At 41.7% G+C, this 22,354-nt stretch overlaps 1 protein-coding gene across 4 annotated transcripts in view; it reads left to right on the forward strand.

Annotated features, from left to right (window-relative positions):
- Nucleotides 1-22,354, forward strand: part of CREM (cAMP responsive element modulator) — a 56,107-nt gene that overhangs the window by 8,062 nt on the left and 25,691 nt on the right. For 3 of the 4 annotated variants that reach the window (XM_065397668.1, XM_065397667.1, XM_065397669.1), the window contains exons 3-4: nucleotides 18,165-18,262; nucleotides 18,538-18,680. In XM_065397668.1, the coding sequence (XP_065253740.1) occupies nucleotides 18,165-18,262; nucleotides 18,538-18,680 (241 nt within the window). Of the gene's footprint in view, nucleotides 1-11,499; nucleotides 11,647-18,164; nucleotides 18,263-18,537; nucleotides 18,681-22,354 lie in introns of all 4 variants that reach the window. The other variant, XM_065397666.1, reaches the window with a different exon arrangement.

Consider the following 22,354-nt stretch of genomic DNA (forward strand, 5'->3'; position numbering starts at 1 on the left):
GGAATTTGCATTCACCTCCCTGTAGAGGTTCCCCAGGCAAACTTGTTACTGTTTGTCCCAAAAGTCCACTCTTGTCTGGCACATTATTCAATGCCTCCTTTGAAGTTCATAACTCTTCCCAGGGTTCACATCGCATCTCCCTGCTGGAGAGATTACATACAATCCTGGCCCACAATAATACATAACCTTTGCATTTGATACAATGGGCTGCAAAGATACTTAAACTTCATTCATTAAGGTTTTTGAAGGATGTTGCAGGTAATTGTCAGATCTGTCACAATCAGCACCAGATGATTAAAACCACACTAGAGATACACCTTAGTTAGATGTTTCAATTAAAATGATCAACTGTGAAATAGTGAGAAATTTTGGTATATAATTTGACATGGAAATTTATAGTTAAAGCAGTTTACACCTTGTTGTTTTCTGCAGACTCAGGAAGAGAGCACAGAATCAATTCATATTTGGAAAGTTTTCTTTTCAGCCATAAAGACTAAAACATATGATCTGATCTTCAGACGTGTTGAGTACTCACAACTCCAGCTGAAGTCAGTGAGAGCTGTAGGTGCTTAGCCCTTCTGAAAAAAAATAGGTATCTTACAATAAAAAAAAAAAAAAAAAGCTTAAATTCTGCAAAAATTTGTTTGGGCATCAAATAATCTGCAGCAGGAGGAGACTGAGAGCTGTGAGCAGCCAGAGTGCCGCCCTGGCAAATCTTTGCAGATCAACATGCATTTTAGCTGTCTGGCCACCAGGGGCACACTGTTGTAGCTGCATACTGTTTTTGCTCAGCCAGACATTTTTTCTTGACTGTGAAGTTGTTCTAGCGAGTTGTTCCTGTGAAGCAAAGCACTATAATAGACCCTGCTCATTGTCTCTTGTCTGGGCTGTTTTCCACCGCAACCAGCTAGAACAAGAGTTGGCTGCCATCTTCAGGACCTCGTTTCCCTAACTGCTTCTATCCAGCTTTACATTTTCAGATCAACTTCTCCCAGCTCTTCCTCCTGCAAAGCCACAGTCTGGTTCTGTAGCACGGCCTACTTCTGGGAAGGAGCACATAGTATTAGCATTCCAGTGGTCCCCTTTTTATGTGTTTCCTGACTTAAGATGAGGAGGACTTGGTTAACAAATTTCCCTATCTGGGAGACTTCTATGCTCCAGAGTTTGAAGGTGAGCCACTGTCTTGCACTGAAAGTTTAAAGACGTTGCTAGTACACTCACTTCCTTGGGAGGTAAGCTCCCTAGGCTGGAGTATCAAATGGATATTTTTGTAGGTATATTGAATGGAAAATGTTGGCATTCTCATTCCATAAGGAATTCAAAGACATAATATTTCAGTATGTTCACATACTGATGGATCTGTGGCTCTCACTAGGGTTGCTTTTCTCAGGTATTTTGTCTCTGGAGGAATTAAATAAAGAAAAAGCAACTGAATGGAACGTTGCTTTCCCTGACTTCGAAATCATCTCTCTACACTAGCTCTCTGGCTGCTAACCAATATTACTGACAAGAGAGGGATCACTGGGAGGTTTTCACCTTCCTCTGCATCATGGGGCACACGTCACTTGCTGGTTTAAACTAGAGTAAATGGCGGATTCTCTGTAATGTGAAGTCTTTAAATCATGATTTGAGGACTTTAGTAATTCAACCAGAGGTATTACAGGAGTGAGGGGGTGAGGTTCTGTGGCTTGTTATGTGCAGGAGGCCAGATTAGATGTTCAGAATGGTCCCTTCTGGCCTTGAAGTCTATGAGTCTATGATTTAGCTCTTCTCAAGGCATGAGACATTTCTTGAATGGCATTTAAGATTGCTACTCACCCATTCCTTCTTTTCTGTTCTGTCCAGCCAGATGTTTATTGACCTTGCTTCTGATTAACTAAATCAGGAGCATGAGATTTTTAATGAGTTACGCAATAATAAAAAGTTTGCAGCTTTCTCTGTGCTATCTCTTTGATTGAGTATGCCTAGCAACATGGTCAAATGGTCTGACTACTGTGAGGAGATGCAATATCTGGCTTTTGGCTGGAATTCAGACTTTACAGCTAAATGCAGCTTTGCTTTATAAAGGGGGACAAGATGTTAAATAAAGTGGTAAGAGTGTCAAGATGGGTGAGGTAGTATCTTTTATTGGACGAAATTCTGCTGGTGAGAGACAACCTTTCAAGCTTACACAGAGTTCTTCTTCAGTCATCTTCAAGACCTGAAGAAGAGTTCTGTGTAAACTTGAAAGCTTGTCTCTCTCACCAGCAGAATTTGGTCCAATAAAAGATACTACCTTACCCACCTTGTCTCTCTAATATCCTGGGACCACCACAGCTACAACAACACTGCTTGCAACAGTGTTAAGAGTGTGACAGATATTGCAATCCCATGCAATATCTTTAAGGACCATATTCTATTAAGTTTGTGTATCACTGTGGCTAGGGATTGTATGCAACTCCACTGGGGAGGATTCCCACAACTTCTCCAGGAACCAAAAACAGTGGGAGGTGATTAAGGCAAATCACTCAGATTGTAACCCCTCCCAAGAGTTACCAACACCTGGGGAGGCTCCCATATACTGGTTTAAACTGGATTGTCCAGAGACCATAAGACAGTGGTGAGCAACCTGCTGCCCATCAGAGTAATCCGCTGGTGGGCCGTGAGACAGTTTGTTTACATTGACTGTCTGCAGGCACGGCCGCCCGCAGCTCCCAGTGACCGCGGTTTGCTGTTCCCGGCCAATGGGAGCTGCGGGAAGCGGCAGCCAGCACGTCTCTGTGGACCACGCTGCTTCCCGCAGATTCCATTGCCCAGAAACGGCGAACTGCGGCCACTGGGAGCTGTGGGCGGCTGTGCCTGCGGATGGTCAATGTAAACAAACTGTCTCGCGGCCCGCCAGCGGATTACCCTGACCAGCCACAGGCTGCCCACCACTGCCATGAGACAAAGAAATGACTTTTGGATAAAAGTCTGGATTAACCCTGACTAAGGCCTTCTTTCTGATCCAGAAAATGGACAGGGCCTTCTGTCCAAGGGCAACTCCAACCCTTGCAGAAGGGTTCGAAAGACTTTGGCCTAGTAGCATGGGTGACCCTGGGATATTTAGTGTGTATTTAAATCTGTTTATTGTTTTTATTATGTTTTCTCTCTAATGCTTTTATTTTAAGAATAAATGTGCTTGCTTAGAAAGAGCTGTGTGATAACTTGTAACTACTGACAATACGCTGTTCACAGACCTTGGAGACAAAGCAAAGCTGCTGGCCTTTAGGCAAATTGGCTTGCTGGGGATATCACAGTGTTTAGCCTTACAACCCCCTGATCAGAAGGAAGTCGGACAAGGATTCCTGCCCAAAGACGTGATGGCTGGAGACCTGAAACCTCACTGGGAACTTTTGGAGTGAACTATGGAGGAGGGAATACAGGTGTAGTTACCCTGAAACTGTGACAAAGATAACTACTTATCTTTTCTCCAATCATTGTGTTTCTCAAATGTCTGCCCTTGGAGACTAATGAATCCTGTTGGTCTGTAGGAATATAAAGAATAATGGTGACCAGCCACTGGGCCAGTGTATTAAAAGCCTACTGGACCATTATACTCTTTTTACTTTGACTATTGAAGCATTGCCATTTAGGTATCCCCCTTCCTCTGCATCCTCACAGAGAGGACCTATGACAAATACACCAATAAGAAAGGAGGCTAATGAGCTAGTAGCAGGTTTTTTCCCAGTCGATTGTAACATAGATTTGTTATATATACCTCATGTCATTTCTGTGGTGAAAGTAAAAAAGTTTTTTTCCCCCTAAACCACAGGATCTACAAAGTCTAGACCAGTGAACAGTAAGCAGCCTGTTGGATCCATATTAATGCCACTTAGAAACAGAATCAAGCATTTCTGTCTTTTAAGAGTTTATTTAATTGCTGTTAAAATCAATTGGATCTCTGGCAGTCTGTCTGAAACCACGGAGATAATGTAAAACAAGAGATTTCTGCAGTGGCTATGTTTCATCCAGCTCTGCTGATGGAACTTCAGGATGTTCTGAATAAGCTTAGTTTAGCCACCTGTGAAATGGGCCTTCACATGTCATGGCTAATAACAAGTGGGGAGAGCACAGGCCCACTGTGACGGGTTTGGGCCCTTTGGGGTATCACCTGATGTGCTGGAGTTTAACTGAGCCTCCTCTGCTCAATCAGCCTGTTCTACCAGCCTAGGTGCCCTTTTCCTGGCCTTGCTGGGTTAGGCTCACAAGCCTCTTCCAGCCAAGTACACAGGCAGGGCCACACCCAGGTGCACAGAGAGACAGAGATCCGCTCTGCAAAGATTCAGCCTTAGGGGCTCTCCCCAACACTCTAGTGCCCACTCCCTTTAAGGGGTACAAACCCAAAGGTTTTATGAAATTCACCCCCTCCCTCCATGTGGAGGGAGATATGCACCACTTCTTGCCCCACCCAGTTAGAAATTACATAAACTGGGTTATGTTACTATAAATAAGCAATAAGTTTATTAACTACAAAAGGTGAATTTTAAGTGAATATAAGAGATAACAGACAGAACAAAGCAGATTACTGAGCAAATAAACCAAAGTACGCAAGCTAAGCTCAATACACTTAAGAAACAGGTTACAAAATGTAATTTCTTACCCTAAATGTTATTTTAGGCAGGTTGCAAAGTTTCTGCGGTTCAGATTTCCAGTTATATTTCTTTTCAGACTGGACCCCTGTCTCAGTCTGGACTCCCCCCCCGTTCCCCTCTTCCCTTCAGGTGGTGGCTTTAGCAGTCTTCCTTCTTGGGCAGACAGGCCATGGAGAGGAGGAGCCTCGTTTGCCTTCCTCCCCACCCTTAAATAGGATTTACATAAGGCGGGAATCCTTTGTTTCCCAAACCTGATCCCCCTCCCTTCCAGTGGAAAGTTACAAGAAGTCCTATGTAATGTTTAGTATCAGGTGACAAGATCACCTGACTCTGTCTGGCTTTTCCATTGTTGTACCTGAAGTGTTAGCAGTGGGCGTCACCCAAAGTAGCATAGTTGAAATACAGATACATAGTCAATATTCCTAACTTCAGTTACAGAAATGATACAGGCATACAAATTGGATAATCACATTCAGTAAATTATAACCTTTCCAATGATACCGTACAAGACCCATCTTGCATAAAGTATATCTCAGTTATGTCATATTCATATCATAAGCATATTTGCATAAAGAATATGGAGTGAAGCATCACACCCATTATTGATCAGAATTGATTATGTCATTTTTTGTGAAAGAAAGCTGGCTGGTGACCTACAGCAGGCAGTGGTTAGATTCTTACGCAAGAAACTATCTGTTTGACAGGAACAATCTTACCACTTTAAAGATGACTTAACTGACACCTATATTCTTCTAGATTCCTGGATTTGTCTGGCTTTAGACCTGGGGAAAAGATTGAAACAACACTTATTGCTTTGTTTGGTGATCTTCTGGCAGTGATCAGAGGTCATAGTACTTACAATTTTATTAAATTGTATAAGTTTTGATAAGGCTATCTTGAGTTACTGTTAACTTATCTGTGGGAGCTGATAGAGGTGAATGGGATTGTTGTACAGAGGATCTGTTTATTCATATAGGGAAGACTCAGAGGATTGTGGCAATTGCATGTCCTCTCCTAGTGAAGGTCCCACAGCATTCCATCCTGTCACCCTCATGTATGTAAGGCTGTTGAAGAAAGGCATTTTGATCTGCAGTATTATCATTAAGTTGATGAAAATGAACTCTGTGTCTCCACATCAAACCTGGAATATTTGGTTGTTCTACCTTCTCAGTGCTTGACTTAAATTCAATACAGAAAAAAATGAAGCTGGTGTTGCTCGGTAGAGAAAAGTACATTTGAAAAGAAAGGGAACTGTACCTACTCCCTTGATTGAAAAGGTACTGTCACAATTTTTCTCAGTTGTTTGTGATCTTGGGATTTCATTAAATTGATCATTTGTTTCTTGAGTCCAGACTAGACCAACCTGTTCCTTCTGATGCAGATCTCAACACAGTTATCTATTCTATTGTCACTATACTGGCATATAGTCTTAAGACCGACTTTGAAGAATATAGACAACATTCAGCTAGTCAGCGTGCAGCTTAATTGGGGGAAGTCAGTCAGCATGCAGCCTGATTGGAGCAAGTCATCATGAGCAGTGGTTCAGAATTCTTTCTGGAGTGCAGTTCAAGCAAGGAATACCATCTATAAAGCCATGAGTGGCTCGGGAGCTGACTGTTGCAGAGAGAGCCTCTTCCCCCTTGCACTGTTGCAGAAATTGTGTCTTACCAAAATACCTTTGTTTTCTGTCCCTGTGGTTTAATTCCTGGGTATGGGCACAGAGCAGTTTTGGTGGAAGGCCCTTTGTTCTTGATTTCACTCCAGTAGTCAGAGCCCCCCCTTTTTTTGGGGTGGGGGGTTTATTGGTTGGAGGGCAGATACTATGTAAGATATATTTTAAAAATTTGGGCCTGTACCCAGGATATTTATCTCATGAAGGGTGGAACTGGTAGAGGTAGGAATGGGTTTGATTTATGCCAGTTGTTGACGGTTGTTTTAATGTTTGCATTAGATTTCCAGATACCAGTTGGTAGAGTACAATATAAAAAAGAAAACAGTCATAAAAATCTTCTCTCTGCTGAAGGCCCAAGTCCTTTCAACACCTAAAGTCTTTGAGTCATAGGTGAGGGATTTAGGAGAGCATTTCTGTGCTTTTTTTTTTTAATCCTTGTTCAAGAGGCGTTCCACTTTTCATAATCAGTACAGAACCGGGAAGCAGGAGACCTCCAAAACTCCTTTTCCCTATAGCAGTGCCACTACCCTTGGGAAGTATTTCTTTTGAATGGATGCAGGCCCAAGCATCAGAATAGTGACTGTGTGTAGTCCTTACTACACCTTCTCCTCTCTTTCACGTCGACCCAGAAGTAGGACACAATCTGGCTCTAAATATACAGAAAATGAGTGCCCGTGTGGCGTTGAGTGCCCTTGATGCCCGTTGATGGTCATTGGCATTTGAGGGTGCCGAGCACCTCAGTGGATCAGATCTCATGATACTACATGATGCAACATTTCCTTTCCTCTGCTTGCCTGGGACAGTGTGAAATGCATTGTAACATTGCACTATTCAGTGTTTTTAAAACTGTGTTTTTCAGGTTGCTGAATTGCCACTGCTGTTCATCAGCCTTCAGTAATTGGCAGTCTAGGCAAGCCTTGAAATTCAGATGTCGTAGGCAGCATCGCTCGTTATTGACATGTAAGCAGAGTCAGGATGAGCTCTACCCTGACATCTGGTGGTGAATTATGGCGAGTGTGGAAAAGAACTCCAGGGGCTAATCTTGTTTGCATAGGCACACCCACTCGCCTGGCATGAAACAACAGCAACTGAAAGTGGTTACTTTGGCTGGTGTGGGATCCCCAGTTTCTCTGTTATTGGGGCAGGAAGAATAAAGTTTTGTTACCCTGATTCTGTGAATCAAAGCCAGGGAACTGTTGTATGACAGAAGGACTGAGTGAGTCCTTCACCATTACCTAAGTAGCACTTGCTTGACAAGGGGCATGGGTTACAAAACCCAGTGAATTGAGAGAGGATGGGGACAGGTATTCGTGCCTGATGGTATGGGCCCCCTCTGAGGGTTTGAAACACCGATTGCACCACCTCCTCTCTCCACTGTTGAATGTCAGAGCTAACTTTGATTCCATTAGGAGTCTAGTTGCAGGCTGCTGAGCTGAATTCACTTTGGGCCAATGGTGCACTAGCACTGGGGCTCCCCTACTATACTATGAGCTGAAATCGCTAAGAGCTAAAGTTATTAACAGCTGAGATCACTGAGTGAAGTGTTAACTAGTGGGGGAGCCTGAAGCTATATTGCTCAGCAGCTGGCGGAGCAATTTGTGGGGACGACTGGAGGAGCAGCGAGCGGCGCGGAGCCTTGCGGGGCCGGTTGGAGTGGCCCAAGGAACGGCGAGCGGAGCTGTTTGCGGGAACAGCTGGAACGGCTCACAGGTCGGTGAGCGGAGCGGAGCAGCTTGTAGAGCGGAGCAGTTCGTGGGATGGCAGGAAAGTGGACTGGCTTGTGGTGAAGGCTGCGGCGGAACCCCCACGGGGAAACAGACGGCTGGCCAGCCTCGGATCACGTAAGGTGCCCCTTAACACCCTGCGTGTCCCCCCCCCTTTTACTCTGGGGCTGCACTGACCAGGGACAGAGACTTTGGGGGTTGTTGGACTTTTGGGACTTTGGGTGGTTGCTGGACCCAAGAGACTTTGGGGGTGTTGGACTTTGGGGACTCTGGGTGATTTTTGGGTTGCTGGATTCAAAAACCAAAGGGAAAGGACACAGCCCAATTTGCTGGGGTGGGTTTTGCTCATGGTTTGTGTTATGAATCCTGTTTGTGGTGTTTTTCCAATTTTATGCTGATGTCGTTTACCTCATGTTATTAAACATTTTCTGCTACACTCAGACTCCGTGCTTGCGAGAGGGGAAGTATTGCCTCTTAGAGGTACCCAGGGGGTGGTATGTAATTGTCCCAGGTCACTGGGTGGGGGCTCGAGCCGGTTTTGCATTGCGTTATTGAAACGGAACCCCTAGATACAGAACCCGGCCCTTGTTGCTGCCAACTTAGATGGGCAGAAGGGTTACAGACATAAGGATTGCATGGCTTGCCAAGACTACTTCCATCAGTATCAGTACACAAGTAACCTAATAAGCAAGTCAAAATGTTCTGGTATTTTAGTTAATGCAGAAGGCTGCAATTTTGGAACACAGTCAACAATTTAGAATGAAAGAAAATAAATCCAATGTTACTTTTACGGGATTATTTATACTTTGTTTTAAAGAGATGCACAGTATCAGAATGGAAACATGATTGTTAATCTCAAAGTTACAGAAACAAAACTCAATTAAAAAAAATGACAGAAGTAAATCTGATGAGTTGAAATCACTTTTTGTTAAGGTTCTGCAAATGTTAAAAGAAAAAGTCACTCAAATGTAATAATTTTCATGTAATTCTAGCTTAATGTGTAAATTATGTTTTTTCTATTTATGTAGTTCTTTCTATAAACAAGAACAGATTTCTTTTAGTTTGATCCAGCTTTAAATGTGCTTGTTTTCACCCAGAACATAATATCATGTATGAACTCATTAAAGTAAAATCATTTTTCCCCGTGAAATTTTAAATAAGCTTTACTCTGGTGGAGTTTTGGATACGTTTTCTTGTGTGGTTATAAGATGGCATAAAATGGACTCTTAAATATACTTGTAATTGCTATTATATATAATTGGCCTTTAAGTTTACAAGGAAAGCCTGCTCTAGAAGCGTTTATAGTTCAATATTCTAGTTAAGGTGCAGATCATATTCTGAGTTCATATTGAGTTTCCATCTTTTAGACTGGCTGGCTCTTGGGCTCAAAATGTCAGCATCTTAATGACAATATGAGTGTATGTGTTATAGAGTGGAGAAAGCTTTGGGTGTCTTTGATGCTTGTTTTTAGAAGCCTTTTTCAGGCTAGGATGATTTCCTTTTGGGAGTTGTAAGAAGCCCTCTACTTTTAGCTTTCCCGATAGAGTCTGTTCAGATTCCTATTGACAATTTAACAGTTATGTAATAAATATATTAAAAGGAGTTGACCAGATCCTGTCTACTTTACTTATAAAACTTCCTTCTTCAGGTATGGTTGATTCAGCACCCAGGCTTTTTGATGGTACTGCATGTTTCTACACTTCCTAGTAAATAAATAACAAGAAGATAACATTTTCCTCTGATAGACCTTTTGTCTTAACAAATGACCTTTTGCCAGCAGAGTTTTCCCACAGAAAAATTGCTCAGGGATCACTAATCAAAATCTTCAGGGATCATTAATCAAAGACCTTTCAACAGTCGGAATTTTTTTCTTCTCTATTCTGAATGTCTCGGATACTTTGGAAAATGAGACTGAATGCAATTATCATAACCTTTTAGATCCATTTTGGCCTGTTTACATCTTGTATTTCAATATTCTGCTCCTGTCAGTGTGTCCTCTCCACCATCTCCTGTTCATAGATCTATTGTTTCAGAGTAGTCCAGCTTTGGGATGTGACCACTCTCCACCAGATATATCTTTGGGATGCTAACCAAGGCAGGACTGAAAAAAACAATCTTGGAGAATGATGAATTCTTGTAACCCTGAGCACAAGCAAATTGTTTTTTTCCAGTTCACACTGAAGAGCTGAAAAAGATGGACTGTCTCTTCTCTTCTTCTACAAATCCTATGGAATTGTCTTTGTTCTTTTCTTCTATATCATCTATTCTTGTGTCCAGGATTAGGCATGATTTGCCAGAGACAGATTCAGATCTATTACAGTGATCTTAAAAATCTTCCCTTTGCTTCATGACAGTTTCCAGTCTTGTTTACCTCTCTATAGGACAATATTTCCATCACTTCAACATCTCTGGCAGCTGGATGGTTATAGGCATTTCTAAGAGTTTTTTTTTAATCTAGACTGGCATATGCTCTAAATTTAGAGGTATCATAATACCACAAGATGTCTCACAAAATTTGGTTTTAGAGACCCAGAAAAGAGAGACAATTGCGCTGTCAATTATTTAAAGTTTACTGGAGCCTTTTAAAGGGGTTTTGACTACCTGTTGGCAAACAAACTAATAAAATTTAACAGTTCCCACTATAGGGATTAGAATATTTCTTCTCCCAACCAATATCTGGATCTCTGATAGTCTCTGGTGCAGTAGTAAAGCCTAAGGGTGGAAGATTTTGTTGTAGAATACTATAAGAAAAAGAGGACAGAATGATTGCTAATCTGGGTAAGAAACCATATTCCTCCACCATGTCAGCCTTGAGGATTGAAAATCATCAGTTGTGGTGTATTGTTGTTTATATTGCAGTAGTGTTGAGAGGCACTGGCCCCATTGTGCTAGGTACTGTATGAACATAATACAGATACAGTCCTTGCTTCGAAGAGTTTACAATCCAAGTATTGCTTTAGTGATACAACTGTTTTATCACAGGGAAAAAATTGTCCTCTATATTAGAACATCTTCCTGAAGAATACAAGTAGAAAGCCAAAGATTGGATAAAAGAGGACCAAAGGATTTCATATCACTGATTGAGAGTATCCTATCATGATTGGATTTGTTCACCCCATACAGATACTTCTAGTTGAGATCTCTGTGACTCTGTCCTAAAGTACAAGCCAGGGATAGAAGATTTAGTCTTTGAAAGCTTGAAGATCTTTAATAAAAAACAGACAGGGTCTTTGAAACATTAAGACAAAAGGTCAAGATTTTAAAAAGTGACAAGTGTTTTTTTTGGTCACCAACTTGAGACAGCTTAAAGGTATGTAATTAGCACAAATAGTAATAATTTTGTCCTAGTAATAAGTAGCATAATGTGTATTTTTTCTTGCAGTTTGGCTCAAAATTTTATCATTTAACTTATCTGTGTTATTGCTTTTTGAAGTATCTGTTGAAATCCACAGAGCACTTTATTTAAACATGATTATCATAATTCTTGCAGGTTTCTGTAGCTGGATCAAGTGCTGGAAGAGGATCTCCAGCTGTAACTCTAGTACAGTTGCCTTCTGGTCAAACTGTACACGTCCAGGGAGTGATTCAAGCCACACAGCCATCAGTGATTCAGTCACCACCAATGCAGGCTGTTCAGGTTAGCTGTCTTTTATATTTTTTGCTGTAGTTATTGATTATTTTAAGCTTGTGGTTTCTCCTCCTTCCCCCATTTTGAAACCTCCACCTTGGATCTTCAACTTTCCATCTTCTTTCTCACCAGTGGATAGAAGACCCACTTCTGCCAAGATGCTCATGGGTAATGGCCAACTGATAATAGCTAGGCAGGTGGTGTGTAGAGATTCATTAATATTTCTTGTTTATCTTTTAAAGAAATGATGCCTTGGAACCCTCAATTTGTGCAATAGCAAACTTGTATAATCACATGGCCTTATTTTAATGACTCTTCCACTTCGTTTTCTCATTTGGTTGTTCTGCTCCTTCCACATCTTGTCTCAAATGGGATTATTAACTCTTCAGTGCATGGATTATCTCTTCAGTGTATTAGCAGAAAGTCTAGAATAATGGGGCCCCTATACTGATGAGAGTATCTGGGAGCAATACAAATAAAAGTATTATAAATACGGCTTCTCTTCTTATTGTTTATTCTTAGCAGCATCCATTATTGCATCTGGGTTTGCTTTACGTGATAAAGATAAAAATTAAAAATGGCTACAAAAGAAGTAGCATATATTTGGCAAACCTTCACAAACCTGATCTTGCTTAAGTTAAAGGACGGGGACCAGTGTACTAAACTTCTCATAAGTGAAAAGACTGGACAAAAATATCTTACAACTACTCTGAAAACAACCAGATGAAGGAGTATTTGCTGTGAGTGGCAATACCTTGCCTAATCCTATCCTGAGCTCCCTCAAATTTTACTCTTGACACAGACAGCAGAAGTGTTCCTTCCAAAGAGAGGTGGTCTCTTAGATAACTGGAATCTACTTCTCACTTGCTATCATCACCATTCTTCAACTCAGTTTAGTTCGGAACAAACATACAAAAATAAAATATTTGCCCCATGGCTTGAAGTCACCCAGCAAGAGAAACATTTCCCCTGGGCTTCTCACCGACCATCTCTTTTATTAGGGGAATAGGAACCAGATGCTCTCCCGTAGCGGGTATTGGGCCAACTACAGCTGCCCTGTCTTCTCCCACAATCAGGGCGTAAGGAAGGAAGCACTTGTGCCCAGTTAACCCAGGCTGGTTGCTTCCTTTTTTCCCTTACCTTTGGGAATATGGTTATTAAAGGGAGATAGGGTGTTTCTGTCCTTACAGGGTTCCAAAAGCCCTAACGGGCTGGTATACCCCATTACATGGGCAATTATAGATTTCATCAGATCCTTAAAGTATTCTCCCCATCCAATCAGCAGCACCTCTTTATTAAGCTGGCTTTCACCCAGGACCCTATTTCTACTAGACACTGGGACACTGAGGAAATGGTATAATCTGGGTTTCACGAAAAGAAGCTTAATGTCATCTGCATATTGATGACATGGTGTCTGTACCTGCACACAGTCTCCTGCCCCCTTCTGCCCCGTGGCTTCACAAGAGTTTGAACAAGAAGGGTGACAAAGACTGAGTATTTTGGGACACCACAGCCTTTTGAGTGAAAAAGCTGTTGCCCAAAATTAGGGATCATAACTGCTCTGCATTGTGGCGAATGTTTTGCATTTCAGCTCATTCTTTGAAGTTCCTTTCTTTTTTCCACCCAGTCCCCTCTGCATTTTGCCAGGTGTCTACAGCAGATTCATAGGAGGGAGGAAGAAAGAGGGGCTGAAGGGCCTTTACCCACCCTGCCCTTGAACTTTAACTTGGCCTTGTAGTTAAACACCAGTCTAGAGCTGTGAGCTGGAGTAGAGCTGGGAAGGAATGGAGATGGTGAAAGCTTGTAGAACCAGCAGCTCTGGCTGCTCTCTAATGAAGTCTTTCTTTCTGGTAATCCCTCACCAACAGCAAGTGTTAAGTATTTTTATCATATCATTAAAAAAATCCATAGGTACAGAACTCATTGCAGCAGACAAATGGTATATCCCTTTCATTGGTTTAACCCCCAATTATATGTACAGATAGCCAAGAAATGACATGTATTGATTTTGGCCACTTTCTCCACATATGCTACATGCTTAAGGCTAGATCTGCTAGTGCAGGGGTTCTCAACCTTTTTCTTTCTGAATTCCCCCCCCACACACACACACATGATATAAAAACTCCAAGGCACACCTGTGCCACAGCAACTGATTTTCTGCATATAAAAGCCTGGGCCGGCATTAGGGGATAGCAAGCGGGGCAATTGCCTGGGGCCCATGCCAAAGAGGCCCCCGCGAAGCTAAGTTGCTCAGGCTTCGGCTTCAGCCCCGGGTGGGCAGGGCTCAGGGACCTGGGCTTCAGCCCCATTCGGTGGGGCTCCAGTTTTCTGCCCTGAGCCCCAGTGAGTCTAACTCTGGCCCTGCTTGGCGAACCAGCTGAAACCTGCTTGCGGCCCCCCGGGGAGCCCCGGACCCCTGGTTGAGAACCACTGTCCTAATGTATCTCAGCAGTGCACATCAGTTAAGGGGCCTCAAGGAGACCACTCTGCCCGACATTTAGGGTGACCAGACAGCAAGTGTGAAAAATCGGGATGGGATGTGGGGTAATAGGAGCCTATATAAGAAAAAGACCCAAAGATCGGGACTGTCCCTATAAAATCGGGACATCTGGTCACCCTACCGACATTATTGCTGGATAGCATCATGTTTCTGCCCTGCCCCTTGGACCTCTAACATGCCTCCAGCCTGCCTTGGAGTGACCCTATGCCTAGGCTAGGGGAATCCTTAAGGCAACTTTAAGTCCCCTTTGCCAACCTTCATAATTTCTGTAAGAGAAATGAGCAGAACCTCCACAAATTGATTCTGCTCATCCCAGCTGGGTTTTGCAGTCTAGTTTAAAATTAGGTTTGTTCACAGCTGCAGAAATACCTCTCATTATGTTTTTGAAATATTTGGATGCTTCATTTTACTGTGTATCCTAGCAAGCGCCATACTGTGCAAAATGGTTTTGAGCAGAAATGGAATTGCAGTTAAATCAGTAAAGGAAAAGAGCCGTTAGGTTTCTTTGTTTACAGTAATCTGTAGGTCTTTGAAGTCATAGCCTCTGACTGTTTATACTCTTGGGATGAGGTGCCCTAATGCCACAAGTTTTCAGAATCTTCCAGGAATTCATGCCCTTTCAGATCCACGCAAGTTCTGCTTTGTGCCCCGAGTGTTTAGGGCCCTAGGTTATGTGAGACAGGTACAGCAATCATCTGAGTTCAATCTTTTCTGATGTTAGCTGATATAAAACTCCAAGGAACCTTTACTGTGTCCAAGTCTGACTCTGTCAGACTTCTAGCTCACTTTTGTTGAATCAAGTTAATATTTAGGTAGTTTAAAAATAGTCTAATCTACAAAAACTGTAGTTTTTGGTTTTCTCTATGTGAATATGCTATTTTCCATATAACTAATATAACTGCACAGTTCCACTTTTGCACATATCCTACACAACTGTGGACTGAGCAGTTAAATGAATCATGTAAATAGTGTTTTGCCTTACTCGGTTAATTGCAGTTTCAATTTTGCACAAAATAATATCTGCTGGTATAGACTGTGGTTTAGCTGTGCAGTTTTTTGCTTTTAAAATCCCCAAACCTGAAATTAATATGTAAAAAATGATGCTAATGCAACTCTAAGAAAATGTGAAAATGTAAACTCACAAAAGTCAAGAAAGTTCTAAAGTTAAAGTTTGCACACTAATACTAACCTAACCCCAGTGCACATGTGGTATGTAGTATTTTAGAGGATCATTTATGTTGTTAAATGTATTCCTTAATTTCTGGATGCTAACTTAATTTCTGTGGCTGTGGTGAGGTTACCACAGCAACTTTAACTTTTGCATTTAATGTATATTGTGCATTAGCATTGAAGTTAAAATTAAAGTTGTGTTAGTATAACATTTTGCATTTAGTAGTTAGTTTGACTTTGGTATTAAGTTGAAATTGATTAATGCTGTAATTGCAATTTAAGAGATGGTTATATTTTACTAGTTGATAGCAATCTACATTTTTGAATGGATGTGATTAACAACATGGATGCATACAGTAAACTTATTCACCTCTGACAGTTTTTTTTGCCTAAAATTAGAAATAAAGAATTTGGATTACCTTTATTTCTCCAAACTGGAGATCACCGGACAGAAAAAAATTAATGTAGGTTTCAAATTGGTGTCCACATGATGATCTATGATGGAAATGTCAGAATTCAAATTTGGGTATAGTCCTATAGTTTATAATGAATGAGTGTACAAAATTTCAAGGTTCCACCACACTGAACATGGAAATTATTTACATGTAAGGCTCTGTGTCTGTCATGGAGGTCGCGGAAGTCACAGATTCTGTGATTTTCCGTGACCTCCATGACTTCTGCAGGGGCCAGTGTGGCTGACCCCAAGGCCGCCCAAGCATCTGGCCCCTGGGACAGCCACACCAGCCATTGCTCCGGCGGCCCCTGGCAGTGGTCCCCAGCCGGCCGGCTGGAGCAGCCCCTGCTCGGTAGCCCTGGGCAGAGTAAGGCTACAGCTACACTAAAAGCTAGCAATGTGATTCCTCTTTCCATGTACACACTCTTGTGCTAGCTCTCACCAACCTAGAGCGAGTATAAATGGCAGTGTGGCTGTGGTAGCATGTGTGGTGGCAACTGAGGCACAGCCTAGATGTGCTGAATATGTATCCACAGCTATACTGTGTCTCCATTGCCGCTATGTGTGTTACTGTGGCTATGCTGTTGTTTATGCTCATACTTGCTCAATCAGAGCTAGTGCAAGTATGTGTGCATGAGCAGGGAATCACAGCCTAGCTCATAGTGTAGACGTAGCCTATAAGTCAGTCACCCTTGTGATGGGTTGCCCCCGGCCCTGGGGTGCCATCTGATGCACTGGGGTACCACTGAGTCCACCTGTTCCATCAGCCTGGGCTCCCTTACACTGTCCTGCTGAACCAGGCCCTCAAGCCTTCTCCAGCACACACATAGGTAGGGACACACCCAGCTGCAGAAAAACACAGACACTGAAATCAACACTGCATGGGAAGGCTTCAGCTAAGGAATTGCCCAGCATTCAAGTGCACACCTCCTCTGGAGTGTAAAACCAAAATTTTATTGTCTTGCACTGTACAGAGAACTGGGCAGCGTAAGCTCATGAAATTTGCTCCCTCCCTCAATGTGGAGGAAGATATGCATAGTTTTTTGCCCCCCAGTTATAAATTGCACAAACTAGTTTTAGAGAAAACAAAACAAGGTTATTAACTACAGAAGATAGAAGCTCAGTGCTTCTCCCCCTCTCTGGCTTTGTTTCTTAGATGTTTCCAGCAGTCATCCTGGGCAGTGATTCAGTGAAGAACAACTGCTCATTATTTTACTTCCCTGACTTAAATAGGTTTTACATATGCTGGGAATCCTTTGTTTTCCAGTGTGGTTCCTCCGTCCCTCCCCCCAGTGGAAAAATACTGGTGTTCTATCATGGAGTCCAGTACCAGGTGACATAATCACATGACCCTGCAGTGTCAAAGCAGCCATGAGTCAAAGGCCTTGTTTGTAGCATCCCAGGAATGTGGGAGAGTAGCATCTTCAAAGACCTATTGTTCTCCCTAATGGTTCATTGACTTGTCCCCAGCTAACCAGCCAGACTGATTGCATTTTGTCTGGTGGGCATTCCCCAGGTGCAAACACTTTTGTAGTACAGATGTATAGTCAATATTCCTAACTTTAGATACAAAAATGATACATGCATACAAATATGATAATCATATTCAGTAAATCGTAACCTTTCCAATGATAGATCACAAGACCCTCTTGCATAAAATATATCTTAGATATGCTATAATCATATTATAACAATATTTCTATTAAGAATATGGGGTGTAGTGTCACAACCCTGTTACCAGCATCTGTATTATATAAGATTCATAGATTCATAGATTCTAGGACTGTAAGGGACCTTGAGAGGTCATCGAGTCCAGTCCCCTGCCCTCATGGCAGGACCAAATACTGTCTAGACCATCCCTGATAGACATTTATCTAACCTACTCTTAAATATCTCCAGAGATGGAGATTCCACAACCTCCCTAGGCAGTTTATTCCAGTGTTTAACCACCCTGACAGTTAGGAACTTTTTCCTAATGTCCAACCTAAATCTCCCTTGCTACAGTTTAAGCCCATTGCTTCTTGTTCAATCCTTAGAGGCTAAGGTGAACAAGTTTTCTCCCTCCTCCTTATGACACCCTTTTAGATACCTGAAAACTGCTATCATGTCCCCTCTCAGTCTTCTCTTTTCCAAACTAAACAAACCCAATTCTTTCAGCCTTCCTTCATAGGTCATGTTCTCAAGACCTTTAATCATTCTTGTTGCTCTTCTCTGGACCCTCTCCAATTTCTCCACATCTTTCTTGAAATACGGTGCCCAGAACTGGACACAATACTCCAGTTGAGGCCTAACCAGCGCAGAGTAGAGCGGAAGAATGACTTCTTGTGTCTTGCTCACAACACACCTGTTAATACATCCCAGAATGTATTAAGATGATGAATTTCAGAAATTTTGGAATTATAGGTAACATCAGTTGCAAATGCAGAGGACTCTGCAGACTCGGAGGGTGTAATTGATTCTCAAAAACGTAGAGAGATTCTTTCAAGAAGGCCTTCATACCGGTAAGTTTATGCTTTTTTAAAACTAGCTTAACTGCCACATACTACTTATATTACTACTAATACTATCTGAAGAAGAGCGCTGTGTACACTCGAAAGCTTGTCTCTATCACCATCAGAAGTTGGTCCAATAAAAGATATTACCTCACCCACCTTGTCTTGCTAATATCCTGGAACCAACATGCTACTCATAGTATAAATATCAGTAAAAGACAGTCCTCAAAATGTTTCCCTTACGGGCATTGCTTTTAAATTAAATTGTTCAAATTATGTTTTAGAAAAATTCTGAATGAACTATCTTCTGATGCTACTGGTGTCCCTAAGATTGAAGAGGAAAAGTCAGAGGAAGAAGGAACACCTTCTGGCATCCCTGCAATGGCAGTACCAACCAGCCTATATCAGACTAGCACAGGGCAATACAGTACGTATGCTAAGATACAGTATAGCATTTTAATTTTAAAAATACTGTTACTATCTTTTGCTGAATTTAAAAATAGCAGAGTGAAAAATGGAGAGAGCTATTTGGACCAGGAAAAAGAGAATGAGATTTATCTTCATATTTGTCCAAGAGGATTGCAGATTGCATCTTCTGCCACATCACATTAGCAAAAATAAAACTTCTTCTGGTCTGTTTCCCTCCCACCTCAAAGCCTCTGTTAATTTCCCAAACTTGGGGTCATTTTGAAATCAAGTACATCATTGTACTGTGCTTTAAAGAATGGAAGAACCAGGCATTGGCTGAAAGAGGCAAAATGTAGGTGTCTCTCTTGTCTTTTCCATACACAGGTATTTGTACTTGTATATTATAAGAATTTTTTGTTTTTCATTATTGTATTGTTTTAATGTTGTATTAAATGCGCATGTTGATTGGAAAATGTTGATTAAAACATTAATACAGTGCAATACAAAGTTGTATGTGACTATGGCTCACTTTTTATCTTAAAAATTTAATACCATTTTGCTAATCTAATGCAAAATATCAGTACTATAAAATTAAGTGGTGTGAAATAGAGTATTCATTGTATTTAAATCTCTAATTGTGTCAGTAATCAAGTCATCTGAAGAATGTGTGTACTGTATGGTTACTTATTACATGTCACATTCATCCTATTATTTATGGTTAAGGCTAAGATTTTGTCATGGTTATTTTTAGTAAAAGTCATGGACATGTCATGGGTTATAAATAAAAATTCACAGAAGCTGTGACCTGTCTGTGACTTTTGCTGCTGCGGCTCCATGGTTTTCCCTGCCTCCATGGTGGCTGGGAGCTGTAGGGTTCCCCCTCTGCCCGCCGCAGCTGGGAGCTGCAGGGTGACCATATTTCCCAAAGGGAAAACGGGACACCCCCTGTCACTTGCTCGAGGCGTCCCCTTGCCCCTGCGCGAGGCTGTCGCCCATTGACGGAACCCTGCGGTGGACCCCCTCAGAAGTCTGTCACCTGTCACTGGAACCCTGCAGGGGGCCCCCCCTGTCGCCTGTCGCTGCTGTCACTGGAATCCTGCCAGGGCCCTGCTGGCTGCCAGCTCCAAAGTCCAACAGCCCCTGGGACTGAAGCAGAGAATGACCATGACCTCCATGATATAAACATAACCTTGTTTATGGTATGAATTGACATATAATTTGTAATGAGATAGAGACCATAATTTAGGGATAAGCACAGGAAGGAAAGGTATAGTGAAACTTTCTGTCTTATCTCTCAGTTTTCTGACTTTTGATTGATTGATTTTCAAATCTTCCTGTTGCATTAACAATAATTTTCTGTAATAATAATTAACCATAAGCTACAATAATTAACCATAAGCTACAATTTCCAACTGCTCATCCTTTTTCTCTAAACAGTAGTAGAAAAAATAGCTTCATAGCAGTATTCCTCAAAGATTTTTTTTTTGCTTTATTTACATGTTAAACATTTCACACCTCACTATGAATGTTAAATTTTGCAGTCATTTCTTTTCTGTGGGTTGAATTTCCATTAATCTTTTTCCTTTTTATGTAGAGTTTTTTTATAGCATTAAAAACAAAGAATTTACTGTTACAATGAGTCATTTATGTCTCAGGTCTTCTCATGTGTAGAAATAATGAAGATTTTTATTAAAAACAGCAGTGTATTTTCTTCTACACAATGGCAGGAAAATGGCAAGGAGGTCTGCTTCTTCTGAAGTATGTATATGAGAATAGAGGACTCCTATTAAAATGTTAACAATGGAACTTAGAAAAGGATAGAATAGCTCTTTCTAAATAAATTAATTCTTTAACTGTTCTTAGAATTCCTCTAGCTATCCTTTATAATTTGTAAAAGTAAAATGATTTTATCAACACTGAGAAAACAAAATTTACATTTAACACTGAACTACTAATTACTATTCTTTATATTCATTATTACTCTGGTTGTAGAGATGTTAATGGTGATGACCAAATTAAGGTTCTGTAGAACAGTGGTTCTCAACCAGGGGTCCGGGGCCCCATGGGGGGCTGCGAACAGGTTTCAGGTGGTCCGCCAAACAGTGCCAGTGTTAGACTTGCTGGGGCTCAGGGAAGAAAGTTGAAGCCCCACCACATGGGGCTGAAGCCCGGGTCCCTGAGCCCTGCCACCCGGGGCTGAAGCCAAAGCCTGAGCAACTTAGCTTGGTGGGGGCCTCTGTGGCATAGGGCCCCAGGCAATTGCCCCGCTTGCTATCCCCTAATGCCGGCCCAGGCTTTTATATGCAGAAAACCAGTTGTTGTGACACAGGTGGGCTGTGGAGTTTTTATAGCATGGGGAGGGGGGAGGGCTCAGAAAGAAAAAAGGTTGAGAACCCCTGCTGTAGAATATAAAAGTCCTTAAATCCACTGGGTCTAAAAAGTAAGGGCATTGATACTCACTCCTGCTAGATGCTGAGTCCTTAATACCCAGTGACTGCAACAGTAGTGCTCAGGACCTCTTGGGAGCTGCTCACAACTTGTACCACTCAACTGGAGAGTGTATTTATTAGTTGTGTTCAGCTTTTCATTTTGGGTCGTCATGACCAAACTACAGTTTTGTCAAGAGACTCAGCTTTGAAGTTATATTAAAAAATGTGAAGAATTCATTCCAAAATGTAGCCTTTTCAGGAAAACCTGGATAGACTTGAAGGAATGGAAGTAGCAAAACACAAAGCAATAGAGTTGTTGAATGTGTCCAAGACTGAAAAGAAAATAAGTGCCAGAAGAACCTATCTGCATTTGGAAATTAAACACAAATTCAATTATTACTTATGCTATGCAGCAACTTTCAGTACATATAAAAGAAGCTCTACATGATTTATAGTTCAATTTTGCTTTGTTGCAGTCAATATGAATTTGGATGCTGATCTGAATGGAAACAGAATTGGGCCTTATGTGTGAAGGGTTAAATATTTTCATTAGCCTCAAGAATTAGTATAAAATACTATTACTGAGTGCTACAAAGAATAAATCTTCTTTCTGTGTAAAAATTCCTTTGGTCATGTTTTCCAACTTTTACTTTTCTTAACTATGTTCCCACGTCAGAAATCATGTAGCCACCATTAATGCCAAAATTATTTTTTCGTCTTAAATATCACTGGTCTATTAGTTTTGGGTTGGGTTGGTTCTAGTTGCAATGAGACGTTTATCAACTTTGTCATACAAGGGGAACTCCATAGGGTCTGTGGAGGGGTATTGGGGGAGGGATAGCTCAGTGGTTTGAGCACTGGCCTGCTAAACCCAGGGTTGTAAGTTCAGTCCTTGAGGGAGCCACTTAGGGATCTGGGGCAAAATCAGTACTTGGTCCTGCTAGTGAAGGCAGGGGGCTGGACTCAATGACTTTTCAGGGTCCCTTCCAGTCCTAGGAGATAGGATATCTCCATTAAAAAAAAAAAATTGTTACAGACATACAATGAATATTCATCCCTACAGGTTTGTGATGAACTGGGAGTTAAAACATCTTAACTCAGCAGCCAGGCAATCTGGGGACCTGTGTTTTCACTAGTCACATCATTGTCTTCTTCCTGGTGACTAAGGTCTGAGGTGTCGTTCAGTAAAGCCTGAAGAACTCCCATGCTTTCATTAATCAGGACCTCCACCTCCTGGGCTTCAGGAAGTCAGCAGCACTCCTGG

The sequence above is a fragment of the Emys orbicularis genome, chromosome 2 (genome assembly GCF_028017835.1).
Source record: "Emys orbicularis isolate rEmyOrb1 chromosome 2, rEmyOrb1.hap1, whole genome shotgun sequence".
Taxonomy (NCBI): Eukaryota; Metazoa; Chordata; order Testudines; family Emydidae; genus Emys; species Emys orbicularis.